This window comes from Pseudorca crassidens, chromosome 14, assembly GCF_039906515.1.
Source record: "Pseudorca crassidens isolate mPseCra1 chromosome 14, mPseCra1.hap1, whole genome shotgun sequence".
Classification (NCBI taxonomy): Eukaryota; Metazoa; Chordata; class Mammalia; order Artiodactyla; family Delphinidae; genus Pseudorca; species Pseudorca crassidens.
Genome location: NC_090309.1, coordinates 70,842,512 through 70,869,641, shown reverse-complemented (window position 1 = coordinate 70,869,641; position 27,130 = coordinate 70,842,512). Strand labels below are relative to the sequence as shown.

Here is a 27,130-nt window from a genome sequence, read left to right as displayed (position 1 = left end):
ATGAATACATTGATGAACTTGGGAAGGACTGATAAAAATGACTGTAAGCTACTTGGCTTCAAGACTGGTTTATCATATTGTTTACTGATTGTGCTAAGCTTTTCCATATTTGTTAATACAAAAAAGGTTCTTGTTAAGGAGATACTCATTGGAAGGGATTAATTCATTCATACAATATTTACTAAATATCTGCTTTGTGCCAGCTCTGTGGTAGGTTAGATACACAGACATGAAAAATACACAACTAAGGCTTCCCTGGTGGCGCAGTGGTTGAGAGTCCGCCTGCCGATGCAGGGGACATGGGTTCGTGCCCCGGTCTGGGAAGATCCCACATGCCGCGGAGCGGCTGGGCCCGTGAGCCGTGGCCATTGAGCCTGCGCATCTGGAGCCTGTGCTCCGCGACGGGAGAGGCCACAACAGTGAGACGCCTGCGTACCGCAAAAAAAAATATATATATACAACTAAGAGACTAACCTATTTAGGCAAGGAGATCCACACAATACAGTGTAATGAAATTTTTTCTTTTTTTTTTTTTGCGGTACGCGGGCCTCTCACCGCTGTGGCTTCTTCCGTTGCGGAGCACAGGCTCCGGACGCGCAGGCGCAGCGGCCACGGCTCACGGGCCCAGCCGCTCCGCGGCGTGCGGGATCCTCCCGGACCGGAGCACGAACCCGTGTTCCCCGTATCGGCAGGCGGACCCTCAACCACTGCGCCACCAGGGAAGCCCCTAATGAAATGTTTTTAAACAGGAATTTAGTATAGCCTTTGGGGAAGGGGAGTGATATTTGGAAGGGAAGGGTTGCCAGAGCAAATCACTCCTAAACAGACTTGGAAGTCAAGGAATAATACAGTTAGCCAGAAGGAAAAGGGTTTTGTTTTGTTTTTTTGTTTTTGTTTTTCAGAAGAAATAACAGAATGTGAATGGGTAAAAGGATTTAATGGAATAGCAAGTGGGTAACTGTTCAGAAATGTAAAGATTAATGGGCCCTCATCTATTAATCAGAATCATTGGAGTTAGGGCATCAGAATCCTTATTTTTAACTGGACTCCTAGGACATTGTGAAGTTTGAGAATCCTCCATGAGAAATGAGACTAGAAGAGAGTAGAGGATGAAACCGTGGAAAACATCAGTATTTAAGGATTGGGTAGAATAAAAAGAGGCTGCAAAGGATACTGAGATGAATGTAAAATACTTTTTAATGAAATCTAAATATTTGCACCTGGAGAGTGAACTAGGGGCTCTTAAAAATTCTTGGTAGATCAGAAAGGAGTTGAAAATAGGTTAAACTTCTCATCTTTGTGATCTGAAGCTGAGACTGAAAGTACCACACACAACAGGTTATTTTAAAGTAACTACAATTATGATAGTTATTGTATGAGCCAAAAGCTTTTTCTTGTCATATTTATGGAAAGAGAAGTTTGAGATTAATCTGGGTTTTTTTGTTTGTTTGTTTGTTTTTTTTGCGGTACGCTGGCCTCTCACAATTGTGGCCTCTCCCGTTGCGGGGCACAGGGTCCGGACGTGCAGACTCAGCGGCCATGGCTCACAGGCCCAGCCGCTCCACGGCATGTGGGATCTTCCCGGACCGGGGCACGAACCCATGTTCCCTGCACTGGCAGGCGGACTCTCAACCACTACGCCACCAGGGAAGCCCAATCTGGTTTTTAACAAATAATCAAATACCCTGAGTTGATAGGTAGTGTAAAATACTTGAGAATTGTTTTTGTTGAGTCCTTTAAAAATAAAAGAGAGCTGGAGGGAGGGATTCCCTATCCACGTTGACTTAATCCCCAAGATGTTAAAACTGTTGATTTTTTTTTTCACTAAACTCGTGCTTATTCATGAGCAGGGAGGTCGGTATATCCAAGTCCTACATTGACAGCAAAGAAATTTCTTTGAGGACAGTTTCCTAAGAGGAGTCAGATGGGACTTGACTCTTAATGGCCTGTTGATACTATCAAGTCTTTCTAGTACAGATAGTTCCCATTGTTTGGGATGGTGTTTTAGCCCTAGAGGACAGCCAGTTCCCACTAAAATTTTTTTATACCTTCATTGAGGTATAATTGAAGTACAATAGACTGCATATATTTATACAATAAGTATATTGTATACATATACAGATATATGTATACAATATCTTCATCTTTGACATATGTAAGTACCCATGAAACTGTCACCACAATCAAGATAACATTTCCATCTCTCCCAAAAGTTTTTTCACGTCCCTTTGCAATTCATTCCTCCCTCCACTCCTGTCCCCAGACACCCCCTGACCTGTTTTCTGTCACTGTACAGTGGTTTGCATGTTCTGGGATTTTCTATAAATGAAATCAGACATTGTGTCCTCTTTTTGCATGATTTGTTTCACTCAGAATAATGTTTTTTTTTTTTTTTTTTTTTTTTTTTTTTGTGGTACGTGGGCCTCTCACTGTTGTGGCCTCTACCGTTGCGGAGCACAGGCTCCGGACGCGCAGGCTCAGCGGCCATGGCTCACGGGCCCAGCCGCTCCGCGACATGTGGGATCCTCCCGGACTGGGGCACGAACCTGTGTCCCCTGCATCAGCAGGCGGACTCTCAACCACTGTGCCACCAGGGAAGCCCAGAATAATGATTTTGAATGAAGAATAGTTTTTGTTGCTAAACAGAATTCGATTATGGATATAACATAGTTTGTTTAGCCATCTATCTTGAGGGACATTTGGGTTATTCTCAGTGTGGAGGTATTACAGTAAAACTGCTGTGAACATTCATGGGCAAGTCTCTGTGTGGAAAAATATTTTTGTTTCTTTTGATAAATACTTAACACAGTATTTATTTATTAAGATGGAATTTACCATCTTAGGTTGATTGGGTCCGACGTCAGGAGAATGTTTCACTTTTTAAGAAATTGTCAGTCTTCCAAATTGGCGGTATTATTTTACATTCCTACCAGCAGTGTAGGAGAGTAAGTCTCTAATTTTAGCTAATTTAATGGGTGTATAATTGTGTTTCATTGTGGTTTTAATGAGAATTTTCCTGATGAATAGTGGTGTAAAACATCTGTTCATGTGCTTATTGGCCATTCATATATCTTTTTTTGTCAAGTGTGTTGATGTCTTTTGCCACCCCCCCCAAAAAAAAAATTGTGTTTTCTCTCACTGTTAAATTGTATAATTTAATTTTTTAAAAATATTTTCTGAACACAGTTCTTTTGTTATATGTGTCTTGAATATTTCCTCGTCAGTGGTTTGCATTTCATTTTCTTAATGGTGTCTTTTGAAGAGCCAAAGTTTTAAATTTATCATTAAAAATAATAAAAATTTTATCATTTTTTCCTTTTATGTTTCATGCTATTTGTATTCTATTTAAGAAAACTTTGCCATCCCTAATTGCAAAGATTTTTTCCTTTGCTTTCTTCCAGAAGTTTTATAGGTTTTACATTCAGGTCTATGGCTCATGTAGAGTTAATGTGTATGTATGGTGTGTTATAAAGGTCAATATTAATTTCTTTCCATTTGTATATCCAGTTGTTGAAAAGACGATCCTTTCCCTGTTCAGTTGCCTTGGCATCTTTGTTAAAAATCAATTGAACATGTATAGGTGTCGGTCTGTTTCTGGACTTTCATTATTCTCTTCCATTAATGTGTATGTCTATCTTTTTGCCAATACTAAACTGTTTTGATACTGTAGCATTAGAGTAAGTCCTGAAATCAGATAAGGTAAGTCATCTAACTTTGTTGTTTTTTTCAAGATTGTTTCAGCTATTATATTTTCTTGGCCTTTTTATATATATTCTACAATCAGTTTGTTATTTCTATAAAAGAAGCATGCTGGAGTATTGATTGGTATATGTATTGAATCTATAGGTCGATTTAGGGAGAATTGCCGTTTTAACAATATTGAATTTTCTGATTTATGAGCATGTTATATTTTTCCATTTATTTAGGTCCTCTTCAATTTCTCTCACCAGTGAGTTGTAGTTTTCATTGTAAAATTCTTGGATGGCTTTTGTTAGATTTGTTTCTAGGTTGCTAGATTTGTTCCTAGGTTCCTGTGTTTTTTGTTATTGTAAATGCTATTGTTTTTACAAGTTCATCTTCTCGTTGCTTGTTGCTGGTAGCTAAGAGTACACTTGTTAAAAAAATATTTATTTATTTGGTTGTGCTGGGTCTTAGTTGCTGCAGGCGAGCTCCTTAGTTGCGGTTCGCAGGCTTCTTAGTTGCAGCACATGGGCTCCTTAGTTGCAGCCGGTGGGCTCCTTAGTTGTGGCATGTGAACTCTTAGTTGCAGCATGCATGTGGGATCTAGTTCTCTGACCAGGGATCAAACCCGGGCCCCCTGCATTGGGAGCGTGGAGTCTTGACCACTGCGCCACCAGGGAAGTCCCACAATTGATTTTTGTATTTTAGCCTTATATCCTGTCACTTGCTAAATTCATTTTTAAAAAATTAATTAATTAATTTTTTGGCTGTGGTGGGTCTTCGTTGCTGCGCTCAGACTTTCTCTAGTTGTGGTGAGCAGGGGCTACTCTTCATTGTGGTGTGTGGGCTTCTCATTGTGGTGGCTTCTCTTGTTGCGGAGCCCTGGCTCTAGGGCACACGGGCTTCAGTAGTTGTGGCACGTGAGCTCAGTAGTTGTGGCTTGCGGGCTCTAGAGCACAGGCTCGGTAGTTGTAGTGCACGGGTTTAGTTGCTCCGTGGCATGTGGGATCTTCCTGCACTAGGGATCGAACCCGTGTCCCCTGCACTCTTAACCACTGCACCACCAGGGAAGTCCCTCAATTCATTTTTAATTCTAGTAATTATTTCATATATTTTCTGAGATTATCTTTGTAAACAAACTGAATAAAATCTGTTAAAAAAATCTGCAAGTAGGGGCAGTTATACTTTTTTCCTTCTGATCTTTATGCCTCCAGTTTCTTCTTATGTCAGTTTGGTAAGTTGTAGTTTTTAAGAAATTTGTTCATCTTAATTTGTCAGTTTTTTTGGCATAAAGTTTTTCGAAGTATTCTCATTATTTTAATGTCTGTATGATGTATAATAATAACCCCTCTTTCATTTCTGACATTGGTATTCGTGGTATCTTTGGTATCTTTTTTTCTTGATCAGTCTAGCTACAGTGTTGTCAATTTTGTGATCTTTTCAAAGAACCAGATTTTCTGTAAAGTCTGTTTCCTAATTTGTGAATTTCTCCTTTTTATTATGTTCTTCCTTCTATTTCTTTGGGCTTACTTTGCTCTTCTTTTTAAGGTACCTTAAGATGAAATCTTAACTTATTGATTTTAGATCTTCTTTTCTAACATAAGCATTTACAGTTTTAAGTTTCCTTCTAAGTACTGCTTTAGTTCCATCCCACAAATTTTGATATGTATATTTTTGTTGTTATTCATTTAAAATATTTTTGAATTTCCTTTGTGATTTCATTTTTGACCCATGAATTATTTAGAATTGGATTCTTTAATTGCCAGATTTATTTTTTATTTTAGATACCTTGCTATTCTTGATTTCTAATTTAATTCTGATGTGGTCAGAGAACACATGTATGATTTTCATCTTTTTAGGTTTAAAGTTTATAGCCCAGTATATGATCTGTCTTGTGAATGCACAGTGTGCTCTTGAAAAGAAAGTATATCGCAGGGCTTCCCTGGTGGCGCAGTGGTTGAGAGTCCGCCTGCCGATGCAGGGCACATGGGTTCGTGCCCTGGTGTGGGAAGATCCCACAGGCCAGTGAGCCATGGCCACTGAGCCTGCACGTCCGGAGCCTGTGCTCCGCAACGGGAGAGGCCACAACAGTGAGAGGCCCGTGTATCAAAAAAAAAAAAAAAAAAAAAGAAAGTATATCCCATAGTGTTGGATGTAGTGTTCTATAAATGTCAGCTACAGCAAAGTGGCTAATAGTGTAGTTCAGATCTTCTGTGTCTTTACTCAATTTTTGTCTAGTCTGTCAGTTCCTAAGAGGAGGAGGACTTAAAATTTCTGGTAAGATTGTAGAATTGTCTACTTTTCTTTTTCTATCAGTTTTGCTTTGTGTGCTTTGAGCCTCTGTTGTTAGACACATGCAGTGAGTAATTATGTCTTCCTGATGATTTGTCATTTTAATTATTATGAAGTGTCCCTTTTTATCTCTGGTAATACTCTTTGTCTTGAAGTCTATTTTATCTGATATTAAAATGGCCACTCCAGCCTTCTTGTGTTTGCTGATGGCATGGTATAATTTTTTCATCTTTTTACTTCCAATGTACTTATGTCTTTATATTTAAATAAAGTGTGCCTCTGTAGGCAGCATATACTAGGATATTGCTTTCTTATTTACTCTCTCAATCTCTGACTTCTAACTGGAGTATTTAGACCGTAAACATTTTAATTAATTATTGCATGGTTGGATTTAGGTATACCGTTTAATTATTTGTTCTCTCTACTCTGTTTTTTCCTCTGTACCTTCTTTTGGATTATTTAAATGTTTAGTGTGCCATTTTAATTTATCTATTTGATTTTGGCTCTCTCTCTGGCTCCCCCCTCCCTTTTTTTTTCCTTTGAGGGGGAGGTTTGGTAGTAGTTGCTCTAGGAATTACAATATATACCTACCCTTTCATCATCTACTTAGAGTTAAAATACTACCACTTTGCTTAAATGTAGAAGCCTTAGATTCCTTTAACCCCATACCTGCTGACCATTAAATTATAGCTGTCATATATATTACATCTACATTTATTGAAAACCTTACCAGATAATGCTAAAATTTTGCTTTAAAGAGTTTTTAATATTTACGTGGCTGTTTGCCATTTCTCTTGCTCTTTCTTCATTCTTAAAAATCCAGATTTCTCTCTGGTGTCATTTTTCCTTCAGCTGGAATTATTTCCCTTAGCATTTTTCATAGAGCAGTCTGCTGACAACAAATTTTCTTAGTTTTTCTTCATCTGAAGAAATATTCCTAAAGGCTATTTTCACTGAATATGGAATTTTGGATTGATAAATCTTTTCTCTCAGGATTTTAAAGGTGGTGTTGTGCTGTCTTGGTTTCTGTTGAGAAATTCACAATCATTTGAATAATATGTCATTTTTTTCTAGCTGGTTTCTGGATTTTTAAAAAATCTTCAGTTTTAAACAGTTTCATTAAGATATATCTAGGTGTGTTTTTCTATTGAGTGTTTGTTGAGCTCCTTAAATCTGTAAATTTAAGTTTTTCATTAAATTTGGAGGATTTTTCCATCATTATTTTTTTCAAAAAATTTTCCTCAATCTCTCTTTCCTCTTCTTCTGGGATTACAACTATGCTTAAGTTAGATCTTTGATATTGACACCGCAGGTTGTTGGGGCTCTGTTGACTGTTTTTCAGTCTTTTGTCCTCTTTGTTCTTCAGATTGGATAATTTCTATTGATCTGTCTTCAAGTTCATAGATTCTTTCTTCTGCTGTCTCCATTCTATTACTAGCCCATCCAGTGAGTTTTTATTTTATTTGTTACTTTTCAGTTTTAAAATTAATTTGTTCTTTTTTATGATTTCTATTTTTCTGCTGATAATTCCTACATTTTCCTTCATTTCCAGTGTTTTCCTTTCTATCGTGGAGCATAATTATAATAGCTGCTTTAAAGGCTTTGATAGTTCCAACATCTGCATCATCTTCCAACATCTGTTTATCATCTGTCCTTTGAGAATTGCTCACATTTTCCTGGTTCTTTGTGAATTGCATAATTTTGGAATTTATTCTCAAGATTGTGAATGTTATTTGTGTAGACCATGGGTCTTTTTAGGATCTTCTAGGGATTGTTGCTGTTTTTATTTTAGCAGGTAACCTGTTTAGGTTCAGACCATAAATTCTGTCCTACTTTCTGAAGGCATTGGTTCAGTGGAACTGAGGTTCCATTCTTTTGAGTCTTTTCTGTGATGGTTTAGAGCTCAGGGGTTAGTTTGAGGCTTTTTCAGGTTTTTCAAATCTTGTTTCAGTTCTCCAAGCTTTTGATACATTGGTTTGGATCTGTCTCACAGTAGTAGCTCAGGGGTTAGGCTGAGAGTTGTGTAGTTTGTTTAAATCTTATTTCACTTTCAAAGTGTTTGCTAAGCTGGTTTGGGTGTATCCTCCGCACATACATAGCTCAAGTTAAGCTGTGATTTGTGTGGATTTGTACACAGAAATATGAGGTCACCTTCTTTGCCTGTCTCTTCTCCATGATTCCCCCACATTCTCTAGTCTATAGAGACCCCTTTTCCTGGTTTCTAAGGCCAGAAAGATGGAGTTTCTATGAGAATTTAGGCTGCCCATGCTGGTCTGTGAGTGGGGGGCCACCCTTCTTGCAAAGCTGCATGTGAGAGAAAAAAAAAACTGGGAAACATACCCCATGTGACTCACTTCTCCCAGTTTTAACTGTTCTCCACAATCCACCTGCTTTTGTTTACTTTTTGAGGTCCAGAGTTTTTAGTTGTAATCAGCAAGAGGAATGGGCCATAGTGGGTGTGTGCCACTGTGCCGGAACCAGGACATCTCTGTATTAAATTTGTAATATTGGACCTCGTGTACAGAGCTGAGAATCAATTTTCCCTTTTTGTAGCATACTGACTTTGTAAGTTCCTGTTATTTTTTGTTTTCCCTATCCCCACATCCATCCCCTTCCTCCCAGAGACAACCATACTAACAAGTTTGATATTTGTCCTTAAATATTTATGAGTCCTCATAAAATAGCTAGTGCCGTTTACTTGTGTAATTGTTTTTAATTTACTGAATTGACATTGTAGTGTACATCTTGTTCTGTTTTTTTTTTTTATTGAACAGTATGCTTTTTAGTTATGTTCGTATCTCTAGATGTGTAGAAATGGTTTATTGCTTCTAACAGCTACATAATATTCCTTGGCAGGCATCTATCACATTTTACTTTTATTTATTCCTAAGAATGGTCACCTTTGTTACTTCCAACTACCTGCTACCACAAACCTCTATGTGTAATTGTTACCAACTGTACCTCTAAAGTGTTGTCTTGAATCTGTCAGTTTATCATCTCTACTACGAAACCTTAGTTCAAGTTCAAGCTTTCATCATCTCTTATCCGTACTATTGCAATAAACTGCTAACTCTTCTCCTTTCTTTCACTCATCCTCCATGGGTCATCTTTTATACAGCATCCAGAGTGTGACATTTCTAAACCATAAATCTAAGGCAGGCCTCACACAGTTAAGTTAGCTGGAAGAGGAGTGTCTCAGAGATCTGTGGACTCCACTTTGAGAACTGCTGCTCTACCACACTTTGAGCTATCTAGAAGATACTTTGTCACTACTCAGTAATGTTTGTTGACTACATACTGACTGGTCTTAGATTTAGAAGTTTGGATCCAGCCGTATACCAGACTTCTGGCCAGCTTAACTCAGACAAGATAGCACCCTTCCTTTAGCTATGGGATCTAAGTATCAAGTTGCCTAAGCAAGACAGGGTGCCCTGACATCAAGGTGTAGTGGTTACTGTTCCTCTGCCAGAGGAATAGGGAGGCCTGGACACACCTGCTTACAGATCCAGGGCATCTTCTAAAGGGTCATGGAACACCCTATTTTACTACTTTCTTTTCATTGATGGATTTAGGAAGGAATGCCTACTTGGGCTATAGAATGATCATTTACGTGGACTGTTTATGCTTTCTGATTATAGTGAAGTATAATAATAATTATGTATATTGTACTAGGTCAACTAATTTGTTAGAAAATTACAATCTAAATTGTTTTTATTATCAGGCTTCTTCATTTTTTGCACAGGTAACCAACTTGGTTATCTTCTTATGATGTAATATAAGTAATAGAAACTTTACTCCAGACCCTCCTTTGTGGTATTTATCTTTGTGTCCTGTTAGTAGCAGGACCCAGTGCTCCATAAAGGATAATAGTTTCCAGTACACTATCCCTCATGATGACTCCTTAAGCGGCTCATCATCTGCTTCTTCGTGTGAACTGGTGAGTGATTTTCCAGCCTCCTTCCGAAAGTCTGCCTACTGGATGAAGATGAGAAGGATCAAGCCAGCTGCTACTTCCCATGTTGAAGGTATCAGTATCAGTATCTTATTCCAAAGACAGGGAACTCTCTAAAGTTATATTTGAGGTATCTGTTGTAAATGGCTCTTAAAGTATTAAGTACCACATATGTGTTCCTTATTAGTGGTTGAATTTTTATTTTTATTTTTTTTGGCCATGCCACTTGGCTTGTGGGATCTTAGTTCCCCAACCAGGGATTGAACCTGGGCCATGGCAGTGAAAGCGCCAAGTCCTAACCAGTGGACCGCCAGAGAAGTCCCCTGAAATTTTTTTTAAGGTGTTAGGCTGTCATATACTCTTAGCTTCATGAACTGTCCCTCTGTTTTACTGAGTGAAATTCTGCTGATCTTACTCCTCTAGGTTATATGGTATAGCCTTTCCTCTTCATACGAATTGAACTTTCTTTCCCGTTGTTCTAGTTTGATCCTCTGTTGAGGGTTTAGGCGCTAGTGTAAGGATTATTCTAAGTGGAATTTATTAGTGGTTATAGTCTGAAGGGTTCTTAGTAGCCCTTTATCTTGAACAGTTAGCCTCAAATCGGGATCAAACAAATCACACTGCCTGAAGGATCTTATTTTTCATAGGGAACAGTTGATCACTTGGGATGGAGAACAGTACAAAAGGAAAAGGGGAGATTGAGTCAGTTAATGAAAAATTATACCAACTTCCCTAAAAATGTTACAAACACTTCTCTAAGACCTGTGCTTGCTGATAATCTTTCTCTTTGGTGGTCTTGTGATTGATGATTTGAAGATGGGCGTAGATGTTCTCATATAAACCATACTGAAATTTTGTTTTGTTTTCTTACGTTATTTCAGGGTCAGGTGGAGTATCAGCCAAAGGAAAAAGGAAACCCAGGCAGGAAGAAGATGAAGACTATCGAGAATTTCCTCAGAAGAAGCATAAGCTTTATGGTAAGGGAGTAACTTTATTAATTCTTTTTCACTGTGTGCCTGGGCTTTATTCTCTGAAGGTGAAAGGGAGAGGGACCTTAGATTTTGGCCCTTAAGCACTTTTGAGCCCTTTGAATTTTTTGGCAAGGAATGGCCTCCATCCTGCCTTTGTTTTTTTGCTTTTTTTTTAATTTTGGCTACGCTGGATCTTCGTTGCGGCGCACGGGCTTCTCTAGTTGTAGCGTGTGGGCTCTCTAGTTGTGGCGCATGGGCTTCTCTGGTTGAGGCTCACGGGCTCTAGAGCTCGCAGGCTCAGTAGTTGTAGCGTGCGGGCTCTCTAGTTGCAGCGTGTAGGCTTAGTTGCGGTATGTGGGATCTTAGTTCCCTGACCAGCGATTGAACCCAGGCCCCTTGCATTGGGAGCACGGAGTCTTAACCACTGGACCACCAGGGAAGTGCCCCCATCCTGCCTTATTTTACCGTTTTCTTCTGTCATGACTTAAGGGAGTCATTTGGTTGAGGGAGTGGGGCCTAGGGTGTTGAGAAGAAGAGGAAAGAGATTTTGGTGCTAGAGAGGGGTCAGAAAAGGTGATGTGTTGGGCTTCAAGTTTCTGTCTTGCGTCAGGGAGGAAGCAACGGCCTAAAACTCAGCCTAATCCCAAAGCCCAGGCTCGTCGTATTCGGAAGGAACCACCAGCTTATGCAGCAGGTATGCTTTCTGTTGGAAGCTTTTTGAGATCTAGTTCTCTCATTCTGTCTTTTTTGTTGTTGTTGGTAAAGGAATGATGTACCAAAGCATTTTTTTAGGGAGGCGCTTATTAAGTGCATGGCTTTGGAGGTCAGTCATGTTTGTTCAAGTTTTGGCTCTTCATTAATTTTTTGACCTGCCTCTTAATTTCTGCAAACTTCAGTTTCCTTGTCTCTAAATAGGAATAATAAAGGCAGTCAGAATTGTTGTGAAAATTAAATGGGATAAAAACATTTAACAAAGTCTCAGGCACATAGGAAACACTTAGCAAACTGATTGTTATATATCTCAGTATCCCATTCTTATATGCTACTATGAAAAATATTACCCATTGACAGTTATATGTCAGTAAAACTGGGAAAAAAATTATTGCTCATTTCTTTAAGCCACTGGGCTTTGGAGTGGTTGTTGGATGGTTTTGATCGTGGGGAATTGAGTAGGAGTTTCAGAAACTCTTCACTGTCTGAAAAAAATTATTTCTAGAAGTTATATATAGCAAGAGTCTTTCCCCCAGGAAGAGGAAAAGCCACTTTATGATACTTTTCCTAAAATCTGGGATTGTGCTTTTTGTTTCTGGAGAATACTGCAAATTGTAAGTGTTCCTTTCTCTCCTTTGTAGGCAGTTTAGAGGAGCAGTGGTACTTAGAAATTGTGGATAAAGGCAGTGTCTCCTGTCCTACCTGCCAGGCAGTGGGGAGAAAGACCATAGAGGGCTTAAAGAAACACATGGAAAACTGCAAACAGGTTAGATATTTTGTGGCATTTCATAACTGTTATGACTTTTTACCCAAACTTTAAACCTCTGGCACTGTGTTGGATATGCTGATTATTGTGGAGAAGAGGCAGCATTGTGTCATAGAGAAAACAGACTCTGGAGTCTGACAGACTTGGGTTTGAATCTTCATTCAGGTACTTACTAGTTGTGTCATTTAGCTTTTTATGTGTGGACCTCAGTTTTCTCATTTATAAAGTAGAGATAGTTACTACCTTGTGTAGTCCATGAGAGGATAAAAAAAGAAATATTACATGCTAAGTGCCTACCCCATTACTTGGCAAATACTGGCACTCAGTAAATGGTAGTTCTTATTATTTTGAAAATGAATAGCCTTTACCTCTTTGCCCTTGAGGACATGACAATGAGCTTTTGGGATTTTGAGATTCATTGACTCTTATAGAATTTGGGAAATAAAGGAGATACAGACCAGAGCAGTTGAATAGGACTTTGTGACATTCTGTTTCTCTGTTGAACAGCCTGACCCTGAGCAGTGTTTTTTCCTTGTAGGAAATGTTCACTTGTCATCATTGTGGGAAACAACTTCGTTCACTGGCAGGGATGAAGTATCATGTCATGGCAAATCATAATAGCTTGGTAAGAGTGTGTTCTGTGCTGTGTGAGCCTATGTGGTATTTGGATGCCTTTACTTGGATGAATGTAGATAAATCAGTGGAGATGGCTAAGGCTCTGGGACTTCATGGGATGTTAAGTAAGAATACCCTTTAGATAGAAGAGTTACACACAATGAAATGTGGATACATAGGTATTTGTGTTTAGGTTAGCCCAAAGGTTCATATCCTGGGAGGTAGAGGCTTTGAACTCTTAGTTCCTTTACATTCACTTCACTGTTTAGGAGAAGATGGAGAAAGCCAGGAGTCAGATAACTTAGATTTCATGGGCATCAGCTTAGGTACTAGTCCAGTCCTTGATTCTCCTATGATAGAATTTCTTTTCTGTATCTGTCTTGTCCATGAGTCATTTGCCTGTCTGCTTCTCTTGCTTTCTAGCCCATCTTGAAGGCTGGAGATGAAATAGATGAGCCAAGTGAGAGGGAACGTCTCCGAACAGTTCTCAAGAGACTGGGAAAGCTGAGGTGCATGCGTGAGGTAAGAGCCCAAAGACAGCAACTCCTTCTGCCTGGAGCCTCAGGTCAATGTCTTTCTTTTACTTGCTTCCATGTCTCCTACTTCTCCCTTACAGACCTGGTTTTGTGTCATCTTCCAGCATAAGAGCGACTTCTGTTTTTCAGGGTCTCCTGAATTCATTAACAGTTCTTTATTTTCTTTCTCATCTCCAGAAATTTGTTCTCCCTTTTCCCTTTGTTTGAAGGAGTTTCTTTGTCATCCTTTCTTTAGTGTGATAAAGAGGATTGTAGTAACCTCATGTGAGGAACTTTGATATTGCTGGCTGTTTGATATTGGGGTGGAGTTGGATCATAGACCAAGGAGGAAGCTGTGACACAGACGAGGTATACAGTTCTAGTTTACTGATTGCTGACTAAGTTGATTGAATATCATACTTGGTGGTAGATAGGACAGCAGTTGGGCCAGGGACAAGGAAGAGTTGTGCGAATGGGAAATGCTGGAGAGGGTCTAGTGATATCAGAGCGTCTGTTTGTATGATGTGGCCGTTTAGAAGTTTAGAAATCATATAAAAATATGTAAGATTATAATATAGGCCTCTCTCCTTTGTTCAGAGTTGCTCTAGTAGCTTCACCAGCATCATGGGATATCTGTATCATGTCAGAAAATGTGGCAAAGGGGCTGCAGAGCTGGAGAAGATGACCCTGAAATGTCACCACTGTGGAAAGCCATATAGATCGAAGGCTGGACTTGCGTATCATCTGAGGTCAGAGCATGGGCCTGTGAGTACTGATTGCTTTCCAGACCCTGTTTGGGGATCTGTTCTGCGGTGACTGCTTGCCCCTGCATCTTTCCTACATCCTTGGTTCCTCATTTATAGTCCCTTTTAATCTGAATGTTTTTGTTCTCTCTCTTCCTTGTTCTTTTGTGCTCTCCTGTCTGATCATTATTAGGTTAAAGAAATCAAAGTTCATTGTATAGTCTGGGCAGAAGTAAACTCATTACTATATTTTTAAAGCTTAAGGCATTCTCCCTAAGTGAGAAATTTTGTGGGATTCTATCCAGCCGATCCCTCTATTCCAGTTTTTTTGTCTTGAATTTTTCTTTTCCTGATTACATTTCTAGGCTCCCCCACCTCGTTTTTTCTTTTTTAGCGTTAAGTTTCAAGATATAACTTACATATGGTAATTAATATTCATTCTTTTTAGTATACAGTTATGAGTTTTGACAAAAACATACAGTCATGTAATTACCACCATGATCAAGATACAGAACAATTTGATCATGCCCCCCAGATTCTTCTGTGTCCCTTTGTAGTCATTTGTTCTTCCCATCCCCAGCCCCTGGCAACCACTGATCTATCTCCTGTCCCTATAGTTTTGCCTTTTCTGGAATGTCGTATAAATGGGCTCATACAGTATATACCCTCTTGAGTCTGGCTTCCTTCACTGAGCATAATGCATTTGTGATTCATCCGTGTGTTGCATGGATCATTAGTTTATTCCTTTTTGTTTCTGTCTAGGATTCCACTGTATGGATATTTCACAATTTATCCATTCACCAGTTGAAGAGCATTTGAGTCATTTCTAGTTTGGGGCAGTTTTGAATAAGCTGCTATAAACATTTACATAAAGGTTTTTGTGTGAAAATAAGTTTTGATTTCTCTTGGGTAAATACTTAGGAACAGGACTGTTAGGTCATATGATAAGTGTATGTGTAACTTTGTGAGAAACTGCCAAGCCGTTTTCCTAAGTGGCTGTGCCATTTTGCATTCTCACCAGCAAAGCATGGGAATTCCAGGAGCTTTGCGTCTTTATCAGCACTTGCCCTTGTCATGTTCATTTTTAAAATCCATTCTAATAGGTATGTAGCAGTATTTTACTGCCGTTTAAATTTGCATTTCCCTAATGACTAATGATATTGACCATCTTTTCATCTGCTTATTGGCAATGTCAGTCTTTAATGAAGTTTCTTCTTTAGTGAAGTGTCTGTTGAAATCCTGTGTTCATTTTATTGTTGCAGTTTTTGTTGTCTTGCTATTACGTTTTAAATATATTTTGAGTTTTTTACATATTCTGGACACAAGTCTTTTTTTTTTTTTTTTGGCGGTACGCGGGCCTCTCACTGTTGTGGCCTCTCCCATCCTGGAGCACAGGCTCCGGACGCGCGGGCTTAGCAGCCATGGCTCACGGGCCCAGCCGCTCCGTGGCATGTGGGATCTTCCCGGACTGGGGCACAAACCCACATCCCCTGCATCGGCAGGCGGACTCTCAACCACTGCGCCACCAGGGAAGCCCTTTTTTTTTTCACATCTTTATTAGAGTATAATTGCTTTACAGTGGTGTGTTAGTTTCTGCTTTATAACAAAGTGAATCAGTTATACATATACATGTGTTCCCATATCTTTTATTTATTTTTTTATTATTATTATTATTTTTTGCTGCACTGTGCAGAATGCAGCATCTGAATTCCCCGACTGGGGATCAAACCTGTGCCCCTTGCATTGGGAGCGCAGAGTCTTAACCACTGGACCAACAGGGAAGTCCCTGGACACGAGTGTTTTAGCAGATACATGTTTTGCAGATATTTTCTCCCAGTCTGTAGCTTGTCTTTGCATTTTTTATAGTGTTTTTCAAAGGGCAGAATTCTTAATTTTCATAAAGTTCAGTTTATCTTTTTTTTCCTTTTATGGATAATGCTTTTGTTGTTGTATCTAAGATATCTTTGCCCAATCCAGTGTATAATTTTCTTTTGCTGCATTATAACAATCACCATAAAATTAATGGCTTAAACAACACAACTGTATTATCTCACAGTTTATTAGGCCAGAAGTCCAGGTTACAGCATGGCTCAGCTGGTTCCCCTGTATAGAGCCTCACAAGACTGGAATCAAAGTGTCGGTAGGGCTGTTCCTTTCTGGAGGCTCGAAGAGACGATCTGTTTCCAGGCTCATTAAGATGGTTCAAGAATTCAGTTCCATTCAGGCATAGGACCTCATTTCCGTGTTTGCTGGGAGATGTGCTCAACTTCTAAAGGCTACCTGCAGTCCCTGGCTCATGGTCCATTTATCTTCGAGTCAGCAACAGTATTGAGTCTCTCTCATGCTTGAAATGTCTCCTGCCTCTTTTTTCTGTCACACCTCTCCTACTTAAAGTCAACTGATTATGGACATATATTAGATTTATAAGAATATCTTCACATCAGCATCTAGATTAATGTTTGGTTGATTAACTGATGACGGTAGCCTCACCAAGTTGACACATCAAAAAACCATCATGCCCAGGATCACAAAACGTTCTCCCTAGGTTTCTTCTAGAATTTTTATACTTTTATGGTTTACATTTATGGCTATGATCCATTTTGAATTAATTTTTGTATATGGGTTGATGTTTATTTCTTTGTATATGGGTATATCTTGACTTTTAACCACTTGCACTTATTCCAACACAACAGATTTTATCCTGCTAAGAAGCTTTTTACCAGTAAAATATGCATTAAGATGGTAGAGCTTTATACTAGCGGTTAGCAAGCTAGTAAGTAGCTTTCTTTTCTTCTTTTTTTTTTTTTTTAATAGCTCTTTCGATATGAGAGCAGGAAGGACAGCCTTTAATCACTGGATCTGATGGAAGCCATTTCTCAGGCCTGTGTTTTACTGTGTCTTATTCTTGCAGATATCCTTCTTTCCAGAGTCAGGACAGCCAGAGTGCTTGAAGGACATGAGCTTGGAGGCAAAGAGTGGGGGCCGAGTTCAGAGGCGTTCTGCCAAGATAGCTGTATACCACCTGCAGGAGCTGGCCTCTGCTGAACTGGCCAAGGAGTGGCCTAAGAGAAAGGTGCTTCAGGATCTGGTGCCTGATGATCGGAAGGTGAGGCAGAAAGTAGTATTAATTTTGAACCATTATGTCTGATACTGGGCTTACCACATACAGAAAAGTAAACACACTTGAGTGAGTACATGATAGACAATATTTTGCTCCTTTATCCTTGGAGATGGAGTATATCTGATCCAGCTTCAGTGTTTGGATTCATGTAGGTCCTAGAGTGACAGTCTTTTCAGAAGTTCTTTAAGGAGCCCTCTTAATTTTAGGCTACTTCCATGGTGAACCTGACTTCCCAGGTCACTTTTTTGTTTGGTCTTTGCCCAGTATATTTCTACTTTGTTAGTTCATATGTAGTAGTTTAATATTTAGTTTAGGTAGGTGTTTTCAGTTCGTTTTTATAGCAGTAGAACCCCTTTCCCCACCTACTTTTTTTTCCAAATAATAAAAGCTTATGCAAAACACCAGTATATAAAATAACTAAAAATGGAGTTGCTCTGAGTAACTAGGGGTAGTGAGCCCAAAGGCTTGTCTACTTAGCCTTCTCCTTGATACTTTTATCATTCCCCTCCACGGCCCCAAATGCACTTCTGAGGGGTGCAGAGCCCATCTTGGAAGCCTTTGGTTTAGAATAAACAGATCATAGAGGGAAGGAGCCCTATTTGGCCAAGAGGAGACAAGGAGTATATGACAGTGGAGTAGTCATGGGAAGGGGTTGGAGGGCTATACAGTAAGGACTAAGATCAGAGTTAAGGGTCTGTTACTCTCCAGGGTGTCAAGAAGAATAGTTTAGATTTGGCCTGGTGCTTTGACCCATGTGAGAGGAATGTTATGTATTATAAGAAAATAGGTCAAATCTAGAAGTTAACACTTTTTCTTATTTGGTCTAAAAATCAGTCCTACTGGTGTCCAAGAAGTTGGATCCTATTTTTCAATATCAGAACATCCTTTCTTGTTTCAGACTTATTGCCACTTTTTTCCTGCCACAGGCTAAAGTACATGGTTATCTAAATTCAATTTAGATGTGAATTTTGCACAGTGATATATATCTTGTGATATTGCAGTCCAGTTGCTTTCATTTTGCATGGTATACGTTAGAGAATTTGTTAGCTCACTGATAAGTTTTGGTATTGTTACCTAGCAGATACTTTCTCAAAATCATCAAACGGTTTTATGTTTTGACCGTGTATGGGTTTTAAGGCATAATTATTTTTTTTTAACATAAAAACTTAATTTTTTGGATTGTGGTTCAAAAGTCAAAATGATGACAAACATTGAGATATCTCACTCTCATTTGTCTTTTTCCTCTCCTGTATCTATGATTAACCATTCTTACTAGTTTCTTGTGTGTCCTTCTGGTGTTTCTTGATGCAAACACAAGCAATTTGATTAGGAAAACCTCCTGTGTTTTCCTTTACTCTCACACTCACAACACTTCTGATACCAGATGTGTGGGGTTTTCCCACACTGGCCAATTCTCCAACACCAGCTGGGTATCCTACAATTTAATATAGTCTGACACTATCTACTTGGAGTTAATATCAGATCATATAAGTTAAGGGCTCAATCCCACAAGACTGCTTCAACTTCAGATTCCAGTCATAAGTCCCAGGTTGTCAACTTGTACTCTGATGGATTGGCTATAAATTGGGGTTCCCATGACCCCTTGCTTGGGTTTGATAATTTGCTCAAATGATTCACAGAACTCAGGGAAACACGTTTACTGGTTTATTATAAAGGATGTAATGAAGGGTACACATGAACAACCAGATGAAGAGATACATAAGGTGAGGTCTGGAAGAGTCCTGAGCATCAGAGCTCTTGTCCTGTGGAGTTGGGGGTGTGTCACTCCCCTGGCACATAGATATGTTCACCAACCCAGAAGTTCTCTGAACCCTGTTATTTGGGGATTTTTATGGAGGGTTCATCGCATACGCATAATTGATTATTAACTCCATTTTCATACCCTCTCTTCTTGCCAGAGAATGGGAGGTGGGCCTGAAAGTTCCAAACTTCTAATCATTGCTTTGTCTTTCTGGTGACCACCCTCCTTCTAGGAGTCCACCAAGAGTCAACTCATTAGAACAAAAGATGCTTCTGTCACCCAGGAAATTCCAAGAGATTTAGGACCTCTGTGTCAGATATTCCTATAACTGAGGGAATTACAAATTTTAGGAGCTCTGTGTCAAGTACCAGGGTCAAAGACTAAGTATTAGCAGGATCTAGGGCGCAGAGACCAATATATATTTCTTACTATTTTACGAATATATATTCCTTTTTAAAAAACCTTTATATTTTGAAATAATTTTAGACTTACAAAATAATTGCAAAATTAGTACAGAGTTTCCATGTGCTCTTTACCCAGCTTCCTCTAATGCCAACATTTTACATGTAAGTATAACAGGATCCGATCAGCATCCCATCAGGATTCCACATTTAATTTTGTTTACTGTGTCTCCTTAGTCTCCTCTAATCTGTTACAGTTCTTTGGACGTTCTTTGTCTTTTGTGCCCTTGACACTTTTGAAGAGACTATCTGGTTATTTTGTAGAATATCCCTAATGTGGGTGTGTCTGGTATTTTCTCAAGATTAGATTGAAGGTTTTATGTTTTTGGCAAAAATGCCTTCAAAGCAATGTTGGCCCTTCACAGTGGACCATATTAGGAGGTATATGTATCTTTTTACTGATGATAGTAACCTTGGTCACTTGATTAGGTGTCCAGTTTTATCCATGGCAAAATTACATTTCCCCTTTGTAAATTAATAAATATTTTGTGTGGAGATTGAGACATTCAACTAATCTGCCTTATTATGCTTCTGCCTACTTTAGCATCCATCAGTGATTCTTGCCTGCAACAATTATTTCTATTGTGTTTTAGTCTAATGATGATTTTCTGTTTCCATCATTTCTTATTCAATGTTAATTGGAATTCTCCTGTGAGAAAGATCTTTTTCTTCTATTAATTTATTTATGTAAGTATGGAGTCATGGATACTTACTTTATTCTAGGGTTATAATCCAATGCTATTATTATTTTGCTGCTCAAATTGTCCCAGATTTGGCCATCAAGGGCTCTTTCAAGTGGGCTCCTGTGTCGTTTCAGCATGTCCCTATCACTTTTTGAGCACTTTTTAATTCTCTGACACCATGAGATACTGTAGGTGCATCTTGTATTTTTCTTGCCCCAGCCCTGGAACCAACTGTTCCTCTAAGGAATCCTACTTTCTTTTATTGGAGAATATATTTAGAAACAAAGATTTGAGTGCTAGGTGTACTCATTCCTACTGGGATGTCATTGCTTCTGGGTCCTCTTGACGGATAGAAATATGACATTTATGTATGAATATTCATGCACACATACACATAATAGTACTTATTCTATATCTGTCTGTTTAAAGCCATGATTCATCTCCAGTCCAACACTACAAGTTTCATTCACACCTTCTTTTTTCCTTACTTATAACTCCTTTCTCTAGTAATGAGAATCCTGGCTGTCACTGTCTACAGTATATTTATTTATTTGCTCAATCCTACTGTAACATGAAGTAGTTTCAGAATTGTTAACCCATACCTCTTTAAAAAACAAATTTACTAACTAGAGACTAATATTTATATATAGTTTTTTTAATCTTTAGCCTTAGCATATATAGTCAAAGTACTGTTTTCCAAAGTTTCTTAGGTTGGTTCCCACCTCCCCCACTCCTTTCATTATGTTTCTCATTTGTAATAATTATATTTCTCGTTTGTAATAATAAGGTTCATGTGTTACTCTTATTACATTTTGGGTTCCCCCTACATCCTATTTAATTTAAACCATTCATGGGGGAGTAGCCAAAATGGTAGAGTAGTACAACTGTGAGCTCACCTCCTCCCATGGACAGACCTGTTTACAAAGCAACTATCTTTGAGGATGAGGTGAAGACTAGCAGAAAATAGCAGTTATATCCACAACTAAAGATGTAAAGAAGGAACTACAACAAGATGGGTAGGAGGGGCAGAGACATGGTAGTCAAGACCCATATCCCTGGATAGGTGACCCACAAATGGAAGAATATTCACAACTGCAGCGGTTCTCTCCAAGCTGTGAGGGGTCTGAGCCCCATATCTGACTCCTCCCCAGCCTGGGGGTCCTGCACTGGGAAGATGAGCACCCAGAATGTCTGACTTTGAAGGCCAGCAGGGCTTGCATACAGGAGAGCCAGAGGGCTGTAGGAAACAGAGACTGTCCTCTTAGATAGCACACCAAAAAACCTCACGCACTCCAAGACCCATTACAGAGACAGTAATTGGAAAGAAGCCTGAGTCAGACCCACTTGCTGGTTTTGGAGAGCCTGCCAGAGAGGCAGGAGGCAACTGTGACTCCCCCAGGGGAAACAGTCACTGGTGGCCGCCATTTTGGGGAGCTTGTTTGACTGCGAAGACACCGGTGCTGGCAAGTGCCATGCTGGAGTCCTCCCTCTAGCCTGTGAGCACCAGGGGCTCACCACCCACCAGCCAGTCAGCACCAGCCCCAGGACCGGCTCAGGCTGAGCAGCTACCACACTGGGACCCAGCTCCCTCCACCACTGGGCACAGGACCTGGCCCCACCCACCAGCAGGCCTGCACCAGCCCTGACACCCCTAGAGCCTGGCCCTGCTCACCAGTGGGCCAGCACCAGCACTAAGAGCCCCAGGTTGCACAGGCAGCTTTTCTGGGACCTGGACCTTCCCAACAGTGGGTTGGCACCAGCCCCAGGACCCCCTGGGCTATGCAGCCAGCCTTACTGGACTTGTCCCACCCACTATCAGGCCAGCATCATCCCTGGGTGCCCCCAAGCCTGGTAGCCAGCCACCCTAGGACCCAGTTCTGCCCACCAGCAGGTCACCACCAGTCCCAGCGCCCCCTGGGGACCTGCTGTCAGCTGCACTGGGACCCAGTCTTGCCCACCAGTGGGCTGGCAGCCACTGCATGAGTCAGGGCCTAGCAGCCAGCTAGACCAGGTGCCAGCCCCGCCTACCAGTGTGCCCGCAGTAGCCAGCCCCGCCACAAAAGAAGGGCTCACATAGCCCACATAGGGGGAAATCCCTAGAGCGTATTGTTCCAGTGACCAGAGGGGAGTGTGCTACTAGGTGCCACAGGATGTCTCATACATAAGGCCACTTCTCCAAGATGGGGAACTGTAACTGACCAGTCTAGTATATGGAAATAAACACAGAGAATTAGGCAAAATGAGAAAGAGGACTGTGTTCCAGACAAAGGAACAAGACAAAATCCTGGAAGAAGAACTAAGGAAAGAATAGATAAGCCTTCTACCTGATAGAGTTCAAGGTGATGCTCATAAAGATACTCAGTGAAATCAGGAAGAGAATGGACGAATACAGTGAGAAGTTTAACAAAGAGTTAGAAAATATAAAGAAGAACCAAAGAACTGAAGAATACAGTAACTGAAATAAAAAATACACTAGAAGGAATCAACAGTAGATTAGATGATACAGAAGAACAGAAGAGTGAACTGGAGGACAAAATAGTAGAAATCACCCAAGCTGAGTAGAAAAAAGAAAAAGGAATTTTAAGAAATGAAGATAGTTTATGAGAACTAACATTCACATTATAGGGGTCCCAGAAGGGGAAGAGAGAGAAAAGGGGGCAGAGAATTTATTTGAAAAAATAATAGCTGAGGGCTTCCCTGGTGGTGCAGCGGTTGAGAGTCCGCCTGCCGATGCAGGGGACACGGGTTCGTGCCCCGGTCCGGGAGGATCCCACGTGCCGCAGAGCGGCTGGGCTCGTGAGCCATGGCCGCTGAGCCTGCGCGTCCGGAGCCTCTGCTCTGCAACGGGAGAGGCCACAACAGTGAGAGGCCCGCATACCACAAATAAATAAATAAATAAAAATAATAATAATAGCTGAAAACTTCCCTAACTTGGGGAAAGAAACACATATCCAGGTCTAGGAAGCATAAAGAGTCCCAAACAAGACGAACCCAAAGAGGTCTGCACCAAGACACATTGTAATTAAAATGGCAAAAATTAAAGACAGAAGATCTTAAAAGCAGCAAAGTAACTAGATACGTACAAGAGAACTCCCACAAGACTATCAACTGACTTTTCAGCTGAAACTGCAGGCCAGAAGGGGGTGGCACGATTTATTTAAAGTGATGAAAAAACCTACAATCAAGTACTCTTCCCAGTAAAGCTATCATTCAGATTTGAAGGAGAGTTAAAAGGTTTTACAGATAAATAAAAGCTACAAGAGCTCAGCACCACTAAACCAGCTTTATAAGAAATGTTAAAGGGACTTCTCTAATCGGAAAAGAGAAGACCACAACTAGAAATATGAAAATTACAAAAGGAAAAAATCTCTTTGGTGAAAGCAAATATACAGTAAAAATAGGAAATCAACCACTTATAAAGCTAGAAGGAAGGTTAAAAGACAAACTAGTAAAATCATCTATGTGCATAAGGGATATACAAAACAGAAAGCTGTAAAATATGTCAAAAACATTTGAGGGAGAGAGTAAAAATGCATGGTTGTTAGAATGCCTTCAAACTTAAGAGAACATCAACTTAAAAGAAAAAATATATATATATGGGCTGCTGTATGTAAACCTTATGGTAACCACAAACCAAAAATCTGCAATAGAAAAAAGAGAAAGGAGTCCAAAACTATCACTAAAGATAGTTATCAAATTACAAGGAAAGAGCAAAAGAAGAAAAAGGAACAAAAAACAGCAACAAATACCCAGAGAACAGTTACCTAAATGGCCATAAGTACATAACTATCAATAATTACTTTAGATGTAAATGGACTAAGTACTCCAATCAAAAGACATAGAGTAGCTGAATGGACACAAAAACAAAACATGTATACATGCTGTCTAAAAGAGACTCACTTCAGATCTGACTGACTGAAAGTGAGGGGGTGAAAAAAGGTATTCCATGCAAATGGAAACAAAAAGAAAGGTGGGGTATTTATATTTATATCAGATAAAATATTTATATCAGATAAAATAGGTCTTAAAGACCGTAACAAGAGACAAAGGACATTACATAATGATAAAGGGATCAATCCATATTTATATCAGATAAAATATTTATATCAGATATTTATATCTGATATTTACATTTATATCAGATAAATATATTTTTATCAGATAAAATATTTATATTTATATCAGATAAAATAGATCAGATATTGATATCAGATAAAATAGGTCTTAAAGACCATAACAAGAGACAAAGGACATTACATAATGATAAAGGGATCAATCCAAAAAGAAGATACAACAGTTGTAAATATATATGCACTCAACGTAGGAGCTCCTAAATACATAAAGCAAATGTTAACAAACAAAAAGGGAGAGGGACTTCCCTGGTGGTCCAGTGGTTAAGACTCTGCGCTCCCAGTGAAGGGGATGTGGGTTCAATCCCTGGTTGGGAAACTAAGATCCCACATGCCGTGTGGTATGGCAGGAAAAAAAAGGGAGGGGTAGAAATCGACAATAACACAATATTAGTATGGGACTTTAACACCCCATTTACATCAATAGACAGATCATCCAGACAGAAAGTCAATAAGGAAACACTGGCATTAAATGACACATTAGACCAGATGGACTTTATATGTTTTATATATATAACATTCCATCCAAAAGCAGAATACACATTATTTTCAAGTGCACATGGAACATTCTCCAGGATAGACCACACGCTAGGCCACAGAACAAGTCTCAATTTAAGAAGATTGAAATCGTATCAAGCATCTTTTCCAACCAGAAGGGTATGACACATGGAGGCTAAGCGATATGCTACTCAGCAACCAGTGGGTCACTAAAGAAATCAGAGGAAACTGAAAAATATCTGGAGATGAATGAAAATGGAAACACAATAATTCAAAATCTATGGGATGCAGCAAAAGCAGTTCTTAGAGGGAACTGCTAAATTCTAATGATACAAGCCTACCCCAGGAAACAAGAAAAATCCCAAATAAACAACCTAACCTTATACCTAAAGGAAGTAGAAAAAGAAGAACAAGCAAAACCCAAAGTTAGTAGAAGGAAAGAAAGAATAAAAATCAGAGCAGAAGTAAATGAAATAGACACTAAAAAATAAATAAATAAGGAAACATCAATGAAACTAAAAGCTGGTTCTATGAAAAGTTAAAAAAAACTGATAAACCTTTAGCCACACTCATCAAGAAAAAAGAGAGTGACCAAATAAATAAAAGGAAAAAGGAAAGGTTACCACTAACAACAGAGAAATACAAATGATCATAAGAGACTACTATGAATAATTACAGTATATGCCAATAAAAAGGACAACCTAGAAGAAATGGATAAATTCCTGGAAACATCCAATCTCCCAAGACTGAATCAGGAAGAAATAGAAAATATGAACAGACCAAATTGAATCAGTAATTTAAAAGCTCCCTACAAACAGAAGTTCAGGACCAGATGGCTTCATAGGTCAGTTCTACAAAACATATAAAGAAGAGTGAACACTGGTCCTTCTCAAACTGTTTCAAAAAATTGAAGAGGAAGGAACACTTCTGAACTCCTTCTATGAAGCCAGCATCACCCTGATACCAAAGCCTGACAAAGACACCACAAAAAAAGAAAATTACAGGTCGGTATCACTGATGAACATAAAGCAAAATCCTCAACAAAGTATTAGCAAATCTAATTCAACAATACATTAAAAGGATCATACACCATGATCATGTGGGATTTATCCCAGGGATGCAGTGATGGTTCAGTATCCACAAATCAATCAGTGTGATATACCACATTAACAAACTAAAGAATGGAACGTATGGGGTTATCTGAATAGATACAGAAAAACTTTTGACAAAATGCAATCCATCTATGATAAAAATTCTCAACAAAGTGGTTACAGAGGGAACATACGTCAACATAATAAAGACCATCTGTTACAAGCCTGCCAGTAACATCCTACTCAATAGTGAAAAGCTAAAAGCATTTCTTCTAAGATCAAGAAGATAAGGATGCCCACTTTTATTAAACATAGTTTGGAAGTCCTAGCAACAGCAATCAGACAAGAAAATAAAATCAATGGCATCCAAATTGGAAAGAAGTAAAATTGTCACTGTTTGCAGATGACATAATACAATATAGAGAAAATCCAAAGGATACCACAAAAAGCTATTAGAACTGATCAATGAATTCAGGAAAGTTGCAGGGTACAAAATTAATACACAGAAATCTGTTGTGTTTCTATACACTAAAAACGAGCTATCAGAAATCAGAATTAAGAAAACAATCCCATTAACAATTGCATCAAAAAGAATGAAATACCTAGGAATAAATCTCACAAAGGAGGTAAAAGACCTATACTTAGAAAACTAAGACACTGATGAAAGAAATGGCAGACAACAGAAACAAGTGGAAAGATATACCATGCTTATGGATTGGAAGAATTAATATTATTAAAATGACTAAGAAAGAGGAAATGCTTATAAATAAAACCAGTTTTGTACTGTGATTTACCAAAGGTTCTTTAGGTTACCTTTCTTACTTCCTCCATTAACCTCTATGGGCTTGGATCTGTTCTTCTGTCTCAGAGAATCAGTTTCCTTTCAGATGCTTCCATTTTTCAAGCAGGAGGACTGTGTATTACCAATGGTGAACTTTGCAAGAACTGTCTCTACAGGTGTTAACTCTTCTGGAAACTAGTTATAGTTGTAAGAAGAGACTAACTGGTGTCAAAGCATGAGAAAGGAAGTGCTAGGAATAATTCTACTTTTGCAGTATAAGCAAAGAATAGATGTTCTATTCCCTGAGTTTTCTCACATTCTTTCAGGTTGAACCTTAATCTTTTTGTGTTAGAATTT

General features: G+C 39.2%; 1 protein-coding gene across 4 annotated transcripts in view; it reads left to right on the top strand.

The window, feature by feature from the left end:
* ZNF512 (zinc finger protein 512) overlaps nucleotides 1–27,130 on the top strand; it is a 35,253-nt gene that overhangs the window by 1,098 nt on the left and 7,025 nt on the right. For 2 of the 4 annotated variants that reach the window (XM_067703387.1, XM_067703385.1), the window contains exons 3-10: nucleotides 9,811–9,998; nucleotides 10,807–10,902; nucleotides 11,507–11,590; nucleotides 12,249–12,373; nucleotides 12,912–12,998; nucleotides 13,412–13,510; nucleotides 14,101–14,268; nucleotides 17,158–17,352. In XM_067703387.1, the coding sequence (XP_067559488.1) occupies nucleotides 9,811–9,998; nucleotides 10,807–10,902; nucleotides 11,507–11,590; nucleotides 12,249–12,373; nucleotides 12,912–12,998; nucleotides 13,412–13,510; nucleotides 14,101–14,268; nucleotides 17,158–17,352 (1,042 nt within the window). The remainder of the gene's footprint in view (nucleotides 1–9,810; nucleotides 9,999–10,806; nucleotides 10,903–11,506; nucleotides 11,591–12,248; nucleotides 12,374–12,911; nucleotides 12,999–13,411; nucleotides 13,511–14,100; nucleotides 14,269–17,157; nucleotides 17,353–27,130) is intronic. The other 2 variants (XM_067703386.1, XM_067703389.1) reach the window with 2 other exon arrangements.